Source organism: Pelophylax lessonae, assembly GCF_965119305.1.
Source record: "Pelophylax lessonae genome assembly, chromosome: 11".
Lineage (NCBI taxonomy): Eukaryota > Metazoa > Chordata > Amphibia > Anura > Ranidae > Pelophylax > Pelophylax lessonae.
This window is the reverse complement of record NC_138778.1, coordinates 74,347,111-74,362,768: the sequence shown is the minus strand read 5'-3', so window position 1 is coordinate 74,362,768 and position 15,658 is coordinate 74,347,111. Positions and strand designations below refer to the sequence as shown.

The 15,658-nt window shown below is 47.3% G+C and overlaps 1 protein-coding gene across 1 annotated transcript in view; it reads left to right on the top strand.

Moving 5' to 3' along the window:
* The window catches only part of FBF1 (Fas binding factor 1), a gene marked incomplete at its 5' end in the record, with an annotated part of 191,679 nt that overhangs the window by 67,427 nt on the left and 108,594 nt on the right, over positions 1-15,658 (top strand). Inside the window, one exon of the mRNA XM_082272785.1 lies at positions 9,799-10,335. Coding sequence (XP_082128911.1) covers positions 9,799-10,335 — 537 coding nt within the window. The remainder of the gene's footprint in view (positions 1-9,798; positions 10,336-15,658) is intronic.

Below are 15,658 nucleotides of genomic sequence, written 5' to 3'. Positions count from 1 at the left end.
CTGGGAATTGCTGGGTTGGTCACGGGCCCCCCCCCCTGGGGATGGTAGGCCCCCCCGTGTCCTTATTTCCCTCACATTTTCCCCCCTCTCCCTAGCAGGGTTTCTCCTGCATTGGTCATCCTCATCTGCCCTCTTTACCCTCCTAGTCCCCTTTTGGGGTGCACGGGTGTTTTCTGGGGTGGGGGGGCTAAATTGGTGCTTGGTGGAGGTCTGTGGGAGTGTGCCGCTGGCAGCCCCCTTTTAGGGGCACCTGCACTTTTTGCTCCCCCCTGGTGGACTATTACTTCCCTGGGGTCCAGTGGGGTCCCAGGTTCCGCATGGCACCACCATTTTGCAGTGGATGGTTTTCACTAGCCTCAGCGGCCATGTTTGTGTAGTCCAGCGGCCATGTTTTGGGTTTCCCTTTGTAACCTATAGCAGCGGCCATTTTGTTGTAGTCCGGTGCGGTGTCATGCAATGGAGGCCTCTAATGTTGGTTTCGGCTCTTCCTCTTCGATCGCAGTGTGGCAGGCTGTTTGGTGCTCTCCAGCTTTGGGGTGGTGAGTCTCTGTGGGTATACGATGCTTCCTCTGCTATATATGGCGACACGGGCGCTCTGATACTTGCGGTACTCCGAGCGGTGTGCGGGGGTTTTAAAATAAACAAAAAAACGTTTTTGTCTTTTGTGCACAGTGCGGCTACGATTTAACCATGGAGCCCCTGGAACGTGTATCCCCACCTGACCCTCACCTTGAAGCTGCGGGACCCTCTGGGTCTCAGTCTGCCCTGGTGGCCATGATGGCGGTCCTGCAGTCACTTGTGTCAAAGGTTGATTTGGCCCTGCAAAGGCTGCCTAGTAAGAAGCGCTCCCCGCCTTCACCTGTCTCCTCTGCCTCCTCCCCGCCTTCACCTGTCTCCTCTGCCTCCTCAGAGTCTGAGGTGGATTTGGCCACCGCCGACACGAATCAGCCCACTCAGTCTGCATCCACGCACTGTGAGTGCTCTAACAGTGAGAATGAATCCTCCTCCTCTGCAGCCGTGCATGAAAAAGCGCTGGCCGAGGCATCGATTGTGTCAGTGCGGGAAACTTTAAAGGTGAGTCGGCGACCCGCAGATCTTCCAAGGTGACTAAGGTGTTCCCCTTCCTTGCCTATTTTGACTAGATTGTCACTAGTCATTACAGTCATCAGTACAGTATGCGTCCGCTAAAAATCGATCGACAAAGACTGCGCATGATCAGAAACACTAAAATGGCTGCCATTGTTTTTGTTTTGCACCATCTGATACGTAGCTAAGCAACCAGGAAGCTTTTCCGGAATCGTACAAAAAAAGTCCTACGTTTACATGCATTGTTGAATTCGATATTCGCATCATGCAACAAAATGCGAACGATAAGTCGTCCGATTATCTGAACGTGTGTATGAGGCATTAGTGTCTCCTGGGTCTTCTGTCATCAGGCGTCAGTGGTTCAGGTGTGCAAGGCGGCTACGTGGTCGCCTGTACACACATTCACAAAGTTTTATAAGGTGGATGTACTTACATCTTCGGCTGCTGCGTTCGGCCGCAAAGTTTTGAAGGCTGCGGTTGCAGAGACTCCGCCTCTTGAGGGTGTATTTTTTTTCTTTTACCTGGTTGAGCTCCTGTTTTACCTTGTTGGCTATGTTTAGCCTTGTTGGGAATTATATGTATTGCTATGTTTTTCCAACCCCTCATGTTGATGCTGCTTTGGGACAACAAGGAGCTGTGTCCGTCGGAGTTATCTTGATTTTTGTCTTACCGTAAAATCCTTTTCTTTCACTGACTGACACAGCACCAGCCCCTCTGTTGGGTTGACTTATGTATTCTTCTGACACTGCTTGTTACAAACTGAAGTCCTATAGCAGGAAGTGATGGTATACCCCCTGGGACTGCCTCAGGGACGTAGCCAAAATAGTTTCACCTAATCCTATTCCTGAAGCGAGAGCAGCATAAGCCCAAGGATTTAAGCAGACATGGAGCTGTGTCCATCAGTGAACCTCAGAGAAAAGGATTTTACGGTAAGACAAAAAACTGAATTTTTGTAAAATCTTACCTGTAAAATTCCTTTCTCTGAGTCCTCCGACAGTCGCCGCCGCTTCATATTCATCACTAATAGGGGTTATTGACCTTTGCTCCGCAGGAGTAGCTAGGCAACAAAATAGTTAATATCAAAGCTTTTAGCATATCCCACCCCTATGGGGTGGTCCCCTCAGTCAATACCTCCCTGCTTCCTGCATTCCCAACTCAGTTTCAGTAGCATAGCAGTAGAGTACATAAACAAACCCCAAAAGAGGGGCGGGGGCGGCGACTGTCGGAGGACTCAGAGAAAGGAATTTTACAGGTAAGATTTTACAAAAATTCCGTTTTCTCTTACGTCCTCCGATAGTCGCCGCCACTTCATATTCATCACTATTGGGGACGTTCCATAGCAGTGTAAACATGAGGGGTGGGAAAAAACGCAGCCGCGCATAAAGCAACGCAGTACCCACAACAGAGAAAAAGGAACCTTACCAAAGTAAGAGAACCAACTGGGCAACATGAAAACGTGCTCAACAGGAGCAACAACCCAGGAAAACAAGTAACCCAGGGATAAGACATCCCAACAGCCAAGGACCCAAAGCAAGGGACCCTAAGGCACTGCCACACTAAGAACTTTGCGGCCAAAGGAAGCATCCGCCGATGCCTGAACATCCACCTTGTAGAATTTGGAGAAGGTGTGAACTGACGACCAAGTCCCCGCCTTACACACCTGGGCCACAGAAGCCCGATGATGACAGGCCCAAGACGTACTCAGAGATCTGGTAGAGTGCGCCTTCACAGGCACGGGAGGAACCTTCCCCCTCAAAGCATAGGCCTGCTCAATGGTCTGCCTGATCCATTTGGCGATGGTAGAAGCCGACGCCGCCATGCCCTTCCGAGGCCCCTCAGGAAGAACAAATAGAGAATCCGACTTGCGAAAAAACTTGATCGCCCGAACAACATCCAAAGAATGTAAAGCCACCTCCTTCGGATGCTTTGGCCTCGCGCAGAGCGAAGCCAAGACAATGTCCTCATTGAGGTGAAATTCCGAAATCCTCTTCGGAAGAAAAGACGGGTTAGGTCGCAAGACCACCTTATCCAAGTGAATCACCAAGTAGGGAGAGCTGCAGGACAAGGCCGCCAGCTCCGACACTCTGCGAGCCGAAGTGATCACCACCAAAAAAGCAACCTTCTTGGACAACAGAGGTAACGAGATCTCCCTGATCTTTTCAAAAGGAGCATGTTGTAACACGGACAGAACAAGGTTCAAGTCCCATGGAGGCAAAGGCTCCCTCCTAGGAGGGACCAGGTGTCGCACCCCTTGAACAAAGGTGCTAACCAAAGAGTTAGACGCCACAGGGCGTTGAAAAAGAACGGCCAGTGCAGAAATCTGACCCTTAATCGTAGCCAACGCCAAACGCTGGTCCACTCCAGTTTGGAGGAAAGCCAACACTCTCGACACCGAGTACGAGCGAGGGGAATACCCCCTGGACTCACACCAGGCAAAATACGCCTTCCAAGTAAATCTTCCCCGAAGAGGCCTTCCTAGCCTTGATGAAAGTGGGAATGACCTCAGGGGAGAGACCCCTATCCTTCAGGACCTGGCTTTCAACAGCCAGGCCGTTAAAGCCAGCGACTGTAAAGCAGGATGGAAGATCGGTCCTTGAGATAGGAGATCTTCTCGAAGAGGCAGACGCCACGGAGCGTCGACCGCCAGATTCACGAGGTCTGCGTACCAAGACCGACGAGTCCAGTCCGGTGCCACCAGAATCACCGTGCGCGGTTCCGAGGCCAACCTGCGAAGGAACCTGGACAGCAGCTGAATCGGTGGAAAGGCATACATCAGATGATACTGACACCAGGACGTCACTAACGCGTCTGACGCGTCTGCCCGAGGATCGCGCGTCCTTGCGACGAACCTTTCCACCTTGTTGTTTAGACGAGACGCGAACAGGTCCACATCTGGGGACCCCCACTTCGCGCACAGCATCTGAAAGACATCCGGGTGAAGGGACCATTCCCCCTGGTCCAGGGTCTGGCGACTCAGATAGTCCGCCTGCCAGTTCTCCACCCCCGGTATGTGAACTGCCGTTATCGCCGGGACGTGCGTCTCGGCCCAAGACAGAATGTCGGCCACTTCCCGAGCCGCGCGGGCACTCCTGGTGCCCCCTTGGTGGTTGATGTAAGCCACCGCTGTGGCATTGTCCGTCTGCACCCGAACCGGACAGCCTTGAAGCCTGTCCGTCCAACGCAGAAGGCAGAGATGTATTGCTCGCAACTCCAGAATGTTGATCGGAAGGGAGGATTCCTCCCCCGACCAAGTTCCCTGGGCGGACAGAACGCCCAGGACACCACCCCAGCCCGACAGGCTGGCATCCGTGGTGATCACCGTCCATGACAAAGGACGAAAGGACTTTCCCCCCGATACCGCCGGGGACTGGAGCCACCATAAAAGACCCCTTCGGGTGAGGCGGCTCAACGAAATCCGCAGATCCAGAGATTGCGGACGCCTGTCCCACTTGGCCAGGACCTCCGCCTGAAGAGCCCGTGTGTGAAACTGGGCGAAGGGAATCGCCTCGAAAGCCAAGACCATCAATCCCAGACACCTCATACACGTCCGGAGGGACGAGCGCTGATTGTCCCTGAGGGACCTGACTTCGTCCTGAAGAGTCCGGAGCTTGTCTTCCGGCAGGAAGACCTTCGCTTGAACAGAGTCCAGCATCATCCCCAGGTAGGGAAGTCGAACGGACGGACATAACGTCGACTTCGGAAAATTTATCCTCCAACCGAACTCCTGCAGAGTCTGCATCGTGATGGACAGGTCGTTCACCAGGCCCTGACTGGTCGCAGACCGAATCAAGATATCGTCCAGATACACCAAGACAGAGATGCCCTGGGCTCTCAATAAAGCCAGGACTGGCGCAAGCACCTTGGTGAAAACCCGCAGAGCCGAAGCGAGACCGAAGGGTAACGCCACAAATTGGTAGTGATCCTCCGCAATGGCGGATCGAAGGTACCTCTGGTGACCCTCGAAAATTGGAATGTGAAGATACGCATCCTTCAAATCGATGGAGGCCATGAATTCCCCCGGAACCAGGGCAGCCACCACCGAGCGCAGAGATTCCATGCGAAACTTGCGAACCCTCACAAAGTGGTTCAGAGCTTTCAAGTACAGAATCGGACATACCTTGCCCTCCTTTCTGGGCACAGTGAACAGATTGGAATAGAACCCCCGAAATCTGTCCCGATGAGGCACCGGAACTACCACTCCCTGGGCCCGCAGGTCCTGCACCGCCAGGTGCAGATCCCGCAAGCGCTCCGGAGTCAGCTGAAGGTTTGAGGGGAAAAATCTGCCCGCCGGCCGAGAGAGAAACTCGATCTTGTAACCAGATCGAACGATTTCCTGAACCCACCTGTGCCGAATGCGGTCCAGCCAGGGTTGAAGAAAACCGAGCAAACGTCCCCCCACCCCAGAACCGGGTGAGGGCGTCCCTTCAGGCCGTAGCGTTATGGGCAGCGGACCCGGACTGGCCGGACTTCTGCTTACCTGCCCACGGCTTCTTCTGGGAGCCTTGGCCCTTGAAGGGCTTGCCCTTATAGTGCGACCGAAAGGACCCCTGAGAGGGTCTAAACGGGGTATTCTTCTTACCACAAACAAACTTATTCTTGTGAGTTTGGGGCAAGAGAGTGCTCTTACCCCCAGAAATACCCTTTATCAGAGTATCCAAAGACTCGCCAAAAAGGCGAGATCCCGTGTAGGGCAAGTTAGCTAAAGTCTTGCGAGAAGATTGGTCAACAGACCAACATTTCAATACTGCCACACTTGAAAGACGCGCAGCCAAAGGGACCAAATCTAAGTCCGCATCACACAAATACATGACACCCTGATGAATTTGATCCACCATAGCCAAAGTTGTCGGCGGGGCAGAGTCAGCCACCAGGGTGCGCCTGAGCACCTGCGTCCAATCCGCAATAGCCTGGGCTGCCATAATGGAAGCAAAAATAGGCTTCAGCATAGAGCCAGCAACCGTATAAGAATGACGGGCCAGAGACTCCAATCTCCTGTCCGTCGGGTCCCGGAACACCGGGGTATCCTCAGCAGGGATCGCAGTGGATTTATTTAAAATCGCCACTGCATGATCCACCTGAGGCGGCACACACCAGCGCTCATCAGTGGCGGGTGTAAATGGATAGGATAACGCAGTTTGAACCTACTCGGCACAGCAAAAGGCTTTTTTTAAATTGCGCCATTGCTCATCAACTGCGCGCTGAAATTCCGTAGAGCAAGGAAAAACCTGCGATGTTTTTCGTTTCCTTTGCGTCCCATAAGAGGACATCAAAACAGGAGGGCATGGTTCATCCTGCAAATGCAGCGTTTGCTTGATAGAAGCAACCAACTCATCCATGAGTGCAAGCTCTTCAGACGAGCCAGGGGGAGAATTATCAACCCCTTCCACCTCAGCCTCCCCCTCAGACCCCACAAGGTCTAGAGAGGAGTGAGACCCTGAGAAGGGCACTCCAGCCATAGCAGCCCCATCGCCCTCTGAATCAGAGGAAATAGACACTCTGGGCCGTTTAGTGGATCGATCAGCCACCAGCATCTGCACCTGAGCAGCCAAATTTGCCACAATAGTAGCCAGATCAGCCCCCTCGGGGGAAGCAGCAGCCCCTTGGCCCCCCACCAAGGTGGGAGGAAACTTGCAATCCTGAGAATCCATGCCCCAGAAGTATTAGGAAAAAAGGAGTACTGCCCCTTTAAGATCGCGGCGAGCGTAGCCCACCGCACCCACTGAATACACCGACCCCCACAGGGAGAAGAACACTGGGCAAGGAATACAGGAAAATGGAAAGGTAAAAACCTGGAGAGATCACACAGGCTGCTGCACCGATCGCTGTCCCAGAGCAAAAGGAAGTGATGCATGACCGACCGCCCCTATAAAGCCTATGTAAGGCTACACAAACATGGCTGCTCGGCTGAGGATTTCTTAGGCACACAGAAAATGGCGTCGACATGTGGTCTGAGCAATCGCCGCCAAAATGGTGGCGTTTGGCGCCAAAACGCCACGCCTCACCACACAGGACCGGCCACTACAATTCTGCCGCAAAAAAATGGCGGGTCGCCGCAGCGATCGCCGCACAGCATGTCCAAACCCAGACTGCTTCATATATGCACTCAGCAGAGCAGGAGAGCCCCCCCTCACAGCCCACACACAGGCAGTAATTCCACACAGGAACTGACAGGGAGCTCAGCAGCCACACAGACATGCAGGGTCACACAGTCCCAGACTGACACCCAATAGACAGGTCCCCACATAGAGATACACTTACCAGTCCGGATGGCGTGGGGAGCCTGCTCCAGCGACCAAACCGCTGTACTGAGGACAGGGAGTGTCGCAGCCGAGACGCAGTGGAACTGCGGTGCGAAACCGCAATGGCGTCCAGTGAGGTAGCCACCTCACCGATAGCATCCCTGCAGCGAACAGGGATGGGTCGTTCAATGTGCCAGGGAAACCTGTGCTGAATGCTCGATGGCAGGCTGGGAAGCCCCTGGCCCTGAGCCCTGGGATCCAGGTTGGCCAGTCCGAGACCCAGCTCCGCACGATCATCTTCATCAGAAGAAGCTAACTAATGTTGAAAATAAACAGCTAAGTAAAAGAGAGAGAAAAAAAACTCCAAATAAAATCAAAAAGAGAAAAGAAGCTGAGACTGAGAGCCCCAGCACAGGAACAGCCAGCCTACTCCTAAGCTAGGCATTAGAAACTGAGTTGGGAATGCAGGAAGCAGGGAGGTATTGACTGAGGGGACCACCCCCTAGGGGTGGGATATGCTAAAAGCTTTGATATTAACTATTTTGTTGCCTAGCTACTCCTGCGGAGCAAAGGTCAATAACCCCCATTAGTGATGAATATGAAGCGGCGGCGACTGTCGGAGGACGTAAAAGAAATCCAGTTTTTCATTAAATCAAAACTGTTGTTTTGGATATAAGGGACACATGGTCCCTAATTCTGTGGAAAAAAGGTCTTAGTCTTTCCGACATAGAAAGCACCACACATGCATTGCATATAGTACACTATTCCAATGGATTGGCAATCAGCAAAAAAATTGGATTCAATCCATTTTGGGTGTATGTTTTCCCCCGTCAGGCAGCTGGTCTGTCATATGGGCTCCAGTTTTTCCCTCTGGCACTGATATCCCAGTGCATTTACTGTATAGAATGTTGGTTTCCTAACAGTCATCTATTTGATATATACAATCAAGGTAAGGGGATTCCCACAGTTTACCCATAAATATGTGTGCTCATTTATATTATGAGTTTTAATTACTCTGATATAGAGATATATAGCAAATGCCATGATTTGTTGTTCTAATGTAGATTTTTTAGACATTCTTGTATTGATATATTTGTGTGTGTGTGTGTATGTGTATATATATATGTGTGTATATACATGTGTGTGTGTGTGTGTGTGTGTATATATATATATATATATTGCTCTTTTGTAATGAACGGTTTTGCAATACTCTAGCAAAATCTCCTAAAGAAGCCAAAGTCTGGCGAAACATATAGAGAACAAAATGCAACAGTACTGTATGGATAATTTCTTCATAAATGTTTTTATCTGATTCAATATTTTTAATGATTATAAAAAAATAGATTTTTATATTATATTTGTGTCTGGCACCTTTAAAATCCTGGATCTACCTCTTCAACCAATTTGCCTTATTTGGGGATGTGGTGCCTAGGGTAACCAGTTTCTTTTTCTTTTTTCTTTACTGATTGCACGGTTTGTGGGAACGCCTTTAGTAATCACAGCATTCTAACGTTATATTTTATAACCTCCCCCCCCCCCCCACCTTATCAAAATTTATATAAAAAGTTTTTTCTGTAGTTGAATTTTTTTTTTAAGTGTTTGTAAAGGCTGAAGGTTTTTTACCTTTATGCATTCCAGCCATCCTAATACTTGCCAGATCTTTCTCTAGCAATGTGCACAAGAGCCTCAGCTTTCCCAAGACTCTCCCTTCCCAGCCAGTTACAGCCAATGAGGTGAGGGAGTATAAGCCTAGCCACGGCTCTATGTGTGAATGGATACGCAGAGCTGCAGCTCGGGAGTGAGCCTACTCGGGTGCCCCCCCATTGCAAGCTGCTTGCTCTGGGGGCACTTGGCAGGAGGGAGGAGCCAGGTGCCCTGATGAGGAATAGGATGATCGGGGCTGCTTTGTGCATAAATACTGCACAGAGCAGGTAAATATGACATGTTTGTTTATTTAAAAAAAAAAAAATACTTTAAGTCTGAACTTTCACCCTGCATGGTTACTTCTTTTATTTTTCCTTCCCTGGCTCCTCCTCATCAAAATGCCAATGAAAATTCTAATTCTAAATAAAACCTTTTCCTTTTTCATTTCATAATTCTTTTTAGGCTCAGTGGTGTCATCATTATTTCTAAATGCTTCTCTATAGAGTGCAGAAAAAATATAGCCGGTGGGAGGGGCCTTCAGCGTGCTGTACATAACTTCCTGAATAAAATCACTGTGCCTTACTTTTATACTCCTCTCAAGAGCCCTTAACCCTCTTAGTAGGAATTATGCAAATATCAAAATGCCTTCATGAGTGAATGTCAATCTGCCAAGAACAGTTCTTAATTGATTGGAAATCATTTATCACTGTTTTGTTTCATGCCAAAAGAGAAATTTTATTGGTTGCAGAACTTTGAATTGTGTTTCTTTTTAAACCTCCATAGTCACTGAGTTTGTTGAAGCTGCATTTATCTCTTGATTTGCAAACAGATTTTCTGAGGATGGTAATGAAAACTTGAAATCTGATGCCAGGTCGCTTACTGCCACTCCAGTAGCTCGAAGTCCAGCTCATGGTGCAAAGAGTGGGGCTGATTGGTTGGGACTTAAAGATGATGATGTACCAGATCTGTCTCCTTCGGTTCTTTTAAGAGAACCATCCCCAACATCTGTAGTATTGCCAAATTCTGCTGGACGTCCCCCATCTGGGACAAAACCGGATAACAGAACCACTCCTCAGCCAAGAACCAGCCAGACTACACCCCAGTCAAAGGCCAATCAGGTTACACCACCACCAAGAACCACTGAGACTACACCTGTGCCAAGAGCTAGTGAAATTACATCTGTGCCAGGAACTGGTGAGCCTCTAACCCAGCCAAGGGGCACCAGTGCGGAGACCCCTATTGTGCCTCAGGAAGATGACGAGTGGCTGATTTCTGCCTTGGCTCGTAAGAAAACTCAGAAGCAAGAGAAGGTAGAAGAGCAAATAGGGCAGAATAAAAGTGGACTAAAAGAGGATTCCAGAAAGGGGTTGGTATTCTAACTTGTATGCAAAATGGAAATGAAAGAATATCTAAAGTTAAAACTTTGAATCGAGAGTTAAAATGCCTTTTAGGTTGTATGCCATCTGTATACCACAGGAGAGATTTCACTTTCTTTCCTGTAGTCAAAATGGGAAGTGGGAGGAAATTAAAAAGTGAGGGTAATCTTTTTGTTGATGAGCGAATTCAGGTTCAGGATTCAACTTCAGGGTTCAAAGCTGTCAGATCCTGGCCAGTATGGGTAGAAAACAGCAGATTGAGAACAATGTGTGCCTAGTCTGCTGTGGCTGAGACAAAGTAGACATTAGAGATCTAATAGACCCCTAATATCTCTATATAAAGAGGATGTGTGACCAGAAATGTACTATTCCGTAAAGGCATTGTCAGCCCCTTTGTGAAAGTAATAAAGTTTTGTAAAAAAAAAAACAAAAAAAAACCCCAAAATCAACAAAACAATGTCAATGCTCCTTCCTCCACACACATGCACATCAAAATACACATGTAGGGCTTTTGTAATGACAATTATGCAACACATAGTAGGTACACAGTGTTAGAGAAATCATTATTAGGCTATTATTTATGCTTAACCCTAACTTTATGATGAGCTTTAAAGATTTTTAGAGTGTCAACAATGAATTATTAAGTGCCGTAGTTTACTGCCATTTCAAGGGCATCTATTTACTTGAGTCTAGACTTTTATATTTAATAACATTTGGAAACTTTACTGTGTTTGTGTGCGCTAAAACACATTTGAGTGGATTTACTTAAGAAAATATACATTTGGTTAACAGTTAAGCCAATATCAGAAATATGTTCTGGAGTTTTAAATATGTTTTCAAGTAAAAAATGCGCACTTTTACCAAGTGTGCAAAAATAAATGAAAACATGCTTTAGCTAGTGAAAGGCTTAAAGTGCACTTAAACTTTTCCTAGTTTTTGGGAGGTGTGTGGAAAGATAATAACCCCTGTGTGTTTTTTTTATGCTGTCTGTGTTCATATTGGGTTGATTTTTTCCTCACTTCCTCTTGCTCATGACCAATGTCTTCAGGACCAGACGTGAGTATAACCGCCCCAGTGTGGACACAGACCACAATCCAAACCTAACAAAGGTTCCAGATTTTCCTACTTAGTCTAGGCAGTACGTTGGTATAAAGCTTTTAACATGTAGACGCCCACAGGGCTGTTCCTCCGGTCATAACCCCCACTGTCAGAGCCCAACACATCACTTTGTTTCTGCCTAGAGAAGGAGTAGGACCTAGATTTCCTGCTGGGACTCCGATAGTGAAATGTGCAGCGCTAAAACAATAAGACAATAAAAACATCAATGGATAAATGAAAAGTCTATGAATGGCACGCAGTAGTCTTGTAAAAAAGAGGAGAAAACAGTCCAATAAGAAATCCCAATGAAAGTGCTCAGTGCTGATCAGTAAACAGGACACAAGTGCTTGTTCAGTGCAATCCTTCACCAGAGGTGCTAGCCTCTCACCTGTAGGCTGTGAAAAGACAGCCTTAAAAGTACACTCCCAGCAATGTGAAAATCCTGACCAGGACAGCAATCACAGAGGGCATCTCTCCTTTTTGTAAAGGTGTTCACAACGATCCCCATGTAATAGAAAGGGGGCAGACCATAGTGCAATATGTTTCAAACACCACAATTTATTAATAAAACAAATGGACAGCCTCTTACTTCAAGGTAATGCAAAAACGAGCAGTACAGCAATCCAGCTGATCTCCAGACAGAGCGGAACGCTCTGCTAACAGGGGCTACGAGTGACGTCACGATCTCCTCCCCCTTGCGCACGCGTATCGTCCGTGGGCGGGACTTCCTCAGCGTATGGGCGGAGGGGCGGACGTCACTCTTTTTATATGCATCACTCCGCTCAATTCAGCGTCGCTGCTGGCATAGCAACGTCGGAGGAAAACCAGGAAGTGCCCCAGGGCCCGCCCCACACAGGAAGCAGTACATTGACCCAGGAACATAAACAGAGTCCTCCATAAACACCGAGACAGCAACAAGGGCTAAAGGGCTAGTAACGCCCATTACTGTTCAAGAGCGGGGGGGTATAGAATATCAGAACTAACATAAATATGGCAAAACATATATTAATAAAAATTACAGAAAAAACATATATTTGGGAACTAATGCCCCTAAATGTATGAATACATGAGGGGATCATGATAAGTCACTCGCAGCCCCTGTATACAAAAGAAAGCAGTACAAAAAAAAAACAATATATAATCAAAAACATATAATAAAAACATCAAATGTAAATCCATAAATACAATAGTGTTCAAAGGTCAAAAAACATACATAAAATGGGTATATAATAGAGTCCATATCATAAAAGCCCATATGTGTAAGGGACCTAAAATTCATATGTTGATAAAAAGTATTGATAAAAAACGAGGGTAAAAACGAAGTAAAACTACCGATCTGAGATAAAACAGTTGAGGTCGAAGTCCACATTTAGACCTCTGGGGACCCCGACTTTTGTCTCAAAGATCCAGTAAGATTCACGCTTACTTATTTGTCTAATAAAATTACCCCCCCTCCAATGTTTCTTGACCTTTTCGATCCCCCAAAATTTCAAGTCCTTGGGATCTTTGTTGTGAAATTGTTTGAAGTGTTGGACAACATGATGGGCTTTCTTGCCCTTTCTTATACTACTCATATGTTCTCCAACACGGACTTGTAGCGCCCTAGTGGTTCTGCCCATATACTGGAGCCCACACTTGCACTCCAGCATGTAGACCACCCCTGTGGACGCACATGTGATCAGGTCCTTGATTTTATAGGATTCACCTGTGGTGTGGGCTACAAATTCCTTTTTCTTCTTAGTATTAAACTTAGAAGTTTTACAGGCCACACACCTTCCACATGCATGAAAACCCGAAAGAAATGAAAAAAGCTTATTTTCACCTGGGTTGGGGGGATCAATTACCCCTGGTGCCAGGAAATTTCTCATTGTGGGGGCTTTTTTATAAATAAACGCTGGTTTATTGGGTAAGGTAGGGCCTAGGATCTTGTCCTGCTGAAGTATTGGCCAATGTTTGGTGATGATTTTCTCCACTTTCTTAAATTGCGCATTATATTCCATGACAATCTTATATCCACCGTTGTCATATGGTGCTACCTGTGTCTTATCTGCCAATAAACTGGACCTCTCTTTATTTTTTACTTCAAGGATGTCACTCTCAAGTTTTGTAGTGTCATAACCCTTTTCGACAAACCGATCTTTTAATATATGTGCCTGTGTTTCATACACTTCAACTAGTGTGCAGTTCCTTCTTAGACGCATAAACTGCCCTTTAGGTATGTTACATAACCAGTTCCTGTGATGGCAACTGTCTAACGGGATGTACGAGTTACGGTCAGTTACCTTAAAGTGCGTGTGCGTTTTGAAGTGATCATTGTCCTTGTCACTCACGGTCCATGTGAGGACTATATTTTTATCATTGTTGTTCATTTTATCCATAAATCTATCTAAAGAGTCTCTTGTACCATCCCAAATGAGCAGCACGTCATCTATATAGCGTTTGTAGCAAAGTAACTCGGGAGGGCGCTCTTTAAAGATGACTTCTTCCTCCCAGTGGGCCATAAAAAGATTGGCCACACTGGGAGCAAAACCAGCGCCCATCGCTACGCCTCTTGTTTGTAAGTAGTATTGTCTGTCGAACCAAAAGTAGTTCTTAGACAAACAGAAAAGCAAACTACTCAAGATGAAGCTGCGTTTCTTTCTTGAGAGATCTGATTGTTTAAAGGCCCATTTAACTGCATCCTGGGCCTCTTCATGATTGATGATGGTATAAAGAGAACCCACGTCTGCTGTCACCAGCAGTGCCGTGGGATTACATGGTAAGTCCTGTAGAATTTGTATCACATGCTTAGTATCTCTAAGGTAAGCTTGTGTGGAAATGACGAGAGGTTGAAGATGTAAGTCAATGTATTGACCCAGTCGCGATGAGACCGAGTCAATACCATTGACAATTGGTCTACCCGGAGGGACCTCACTGTTCTTGTGTATTTTTGGTAGGAAATACACAACTGGTGTACGGCAGAACAGTGGGTCCAGATAGTGTGATTCCTTCTTACTTAATATGCCTCTCTCTTTTCCTGTCTTGACCAGCTTTTTCAACTCTCCCTTATATTTAATAAGGGGGTCTCCTGGTAATATAGTGTATGTTTCTTTATCAGACAGAAGCCGGTTCATTTCGTCCTGATAATAACTTTTGCTAAGGACTACCAAACCGCCTCCCTTATCGGCCGGTCGGATGACAATATCCTTATTGGCTTCTAAGGATTTGATACCGACTTTAATCGACCTAGGGTCGGTATACGGTTTGATCTTCAGATTCTCCAGATCACTGCACACTAGATTTTTAAAAACATCTAAAAATTTATTATCTTTGTTTGGAGGGTTAAAAACAGATTTGTTTTTTAACTTGGTGAATTTAGGAGGTACTGGCCTTTGATCAGCGCTCGCTGTTTGTTCAGAGTTCCGCACTATAGGATTTGAAAGGTAGTACTTTTTGATGTTTAGGCTCCGAACAAATTTCTTGATTCCTACATATGCCTGGAATTTATTTAAGTTTTTAATTGGAGCAAACTTAAGACCTTTGTCCAAAACCCTTATCTCATTTGCATCAAGAGGGACTCCGCTTAGGTTAAAAATACCTGTACCTATCGGGACTTTTTTCTGTTGAACTCGCCTTCCCCCTCTGTTGCCTCTGAGTTTTTTCTTTTTCCGGGGAACGGACTGGCGGGCCCCGGACTCCGGTTTCTCCACCAGCCGTTCTCCTGTACAACACGAGGTGGAAGGGGTGGGGGGAGGTGATCTCTCCCAACCCCCCTGATACCCTAAAAAATTGTCCTGCAGGGGTTCAAACCTGTTATGAGTATTTAGGGTGGGATTAGGTAGTCTGGGTGGTGGTCTAGAGGGTGGTCTCCCTCTCCCTCTATTGCCTCCTCTCCTAGGGCTTGGCACATACTGGTTGGTGTTGTAAGCATAGTATTGATCATTCTGATAATAATGATGAGGGTCACCATGGTTACCTCCTGGGTTTTCATGGTGATAATAACCTCTCCCTCTTCCTCCATTTGAGTTACGTCCCCCCCCCCCCCCTTCCTCCTCCCCTCTTTTTCTTCCCCTTGTTGTGAACCACTGGGACAAACTCCTGTGTTTCTGGGTGAACTAGAGGGGGAGGATGCATTATGGGTCGGGATGATGCAACCATAGGGGTTTGGGGTGGGTCGGATTCACCAACCACCATATCATTATCCAGATTGGCTATGGTTTTCTGCCATTTGAACAC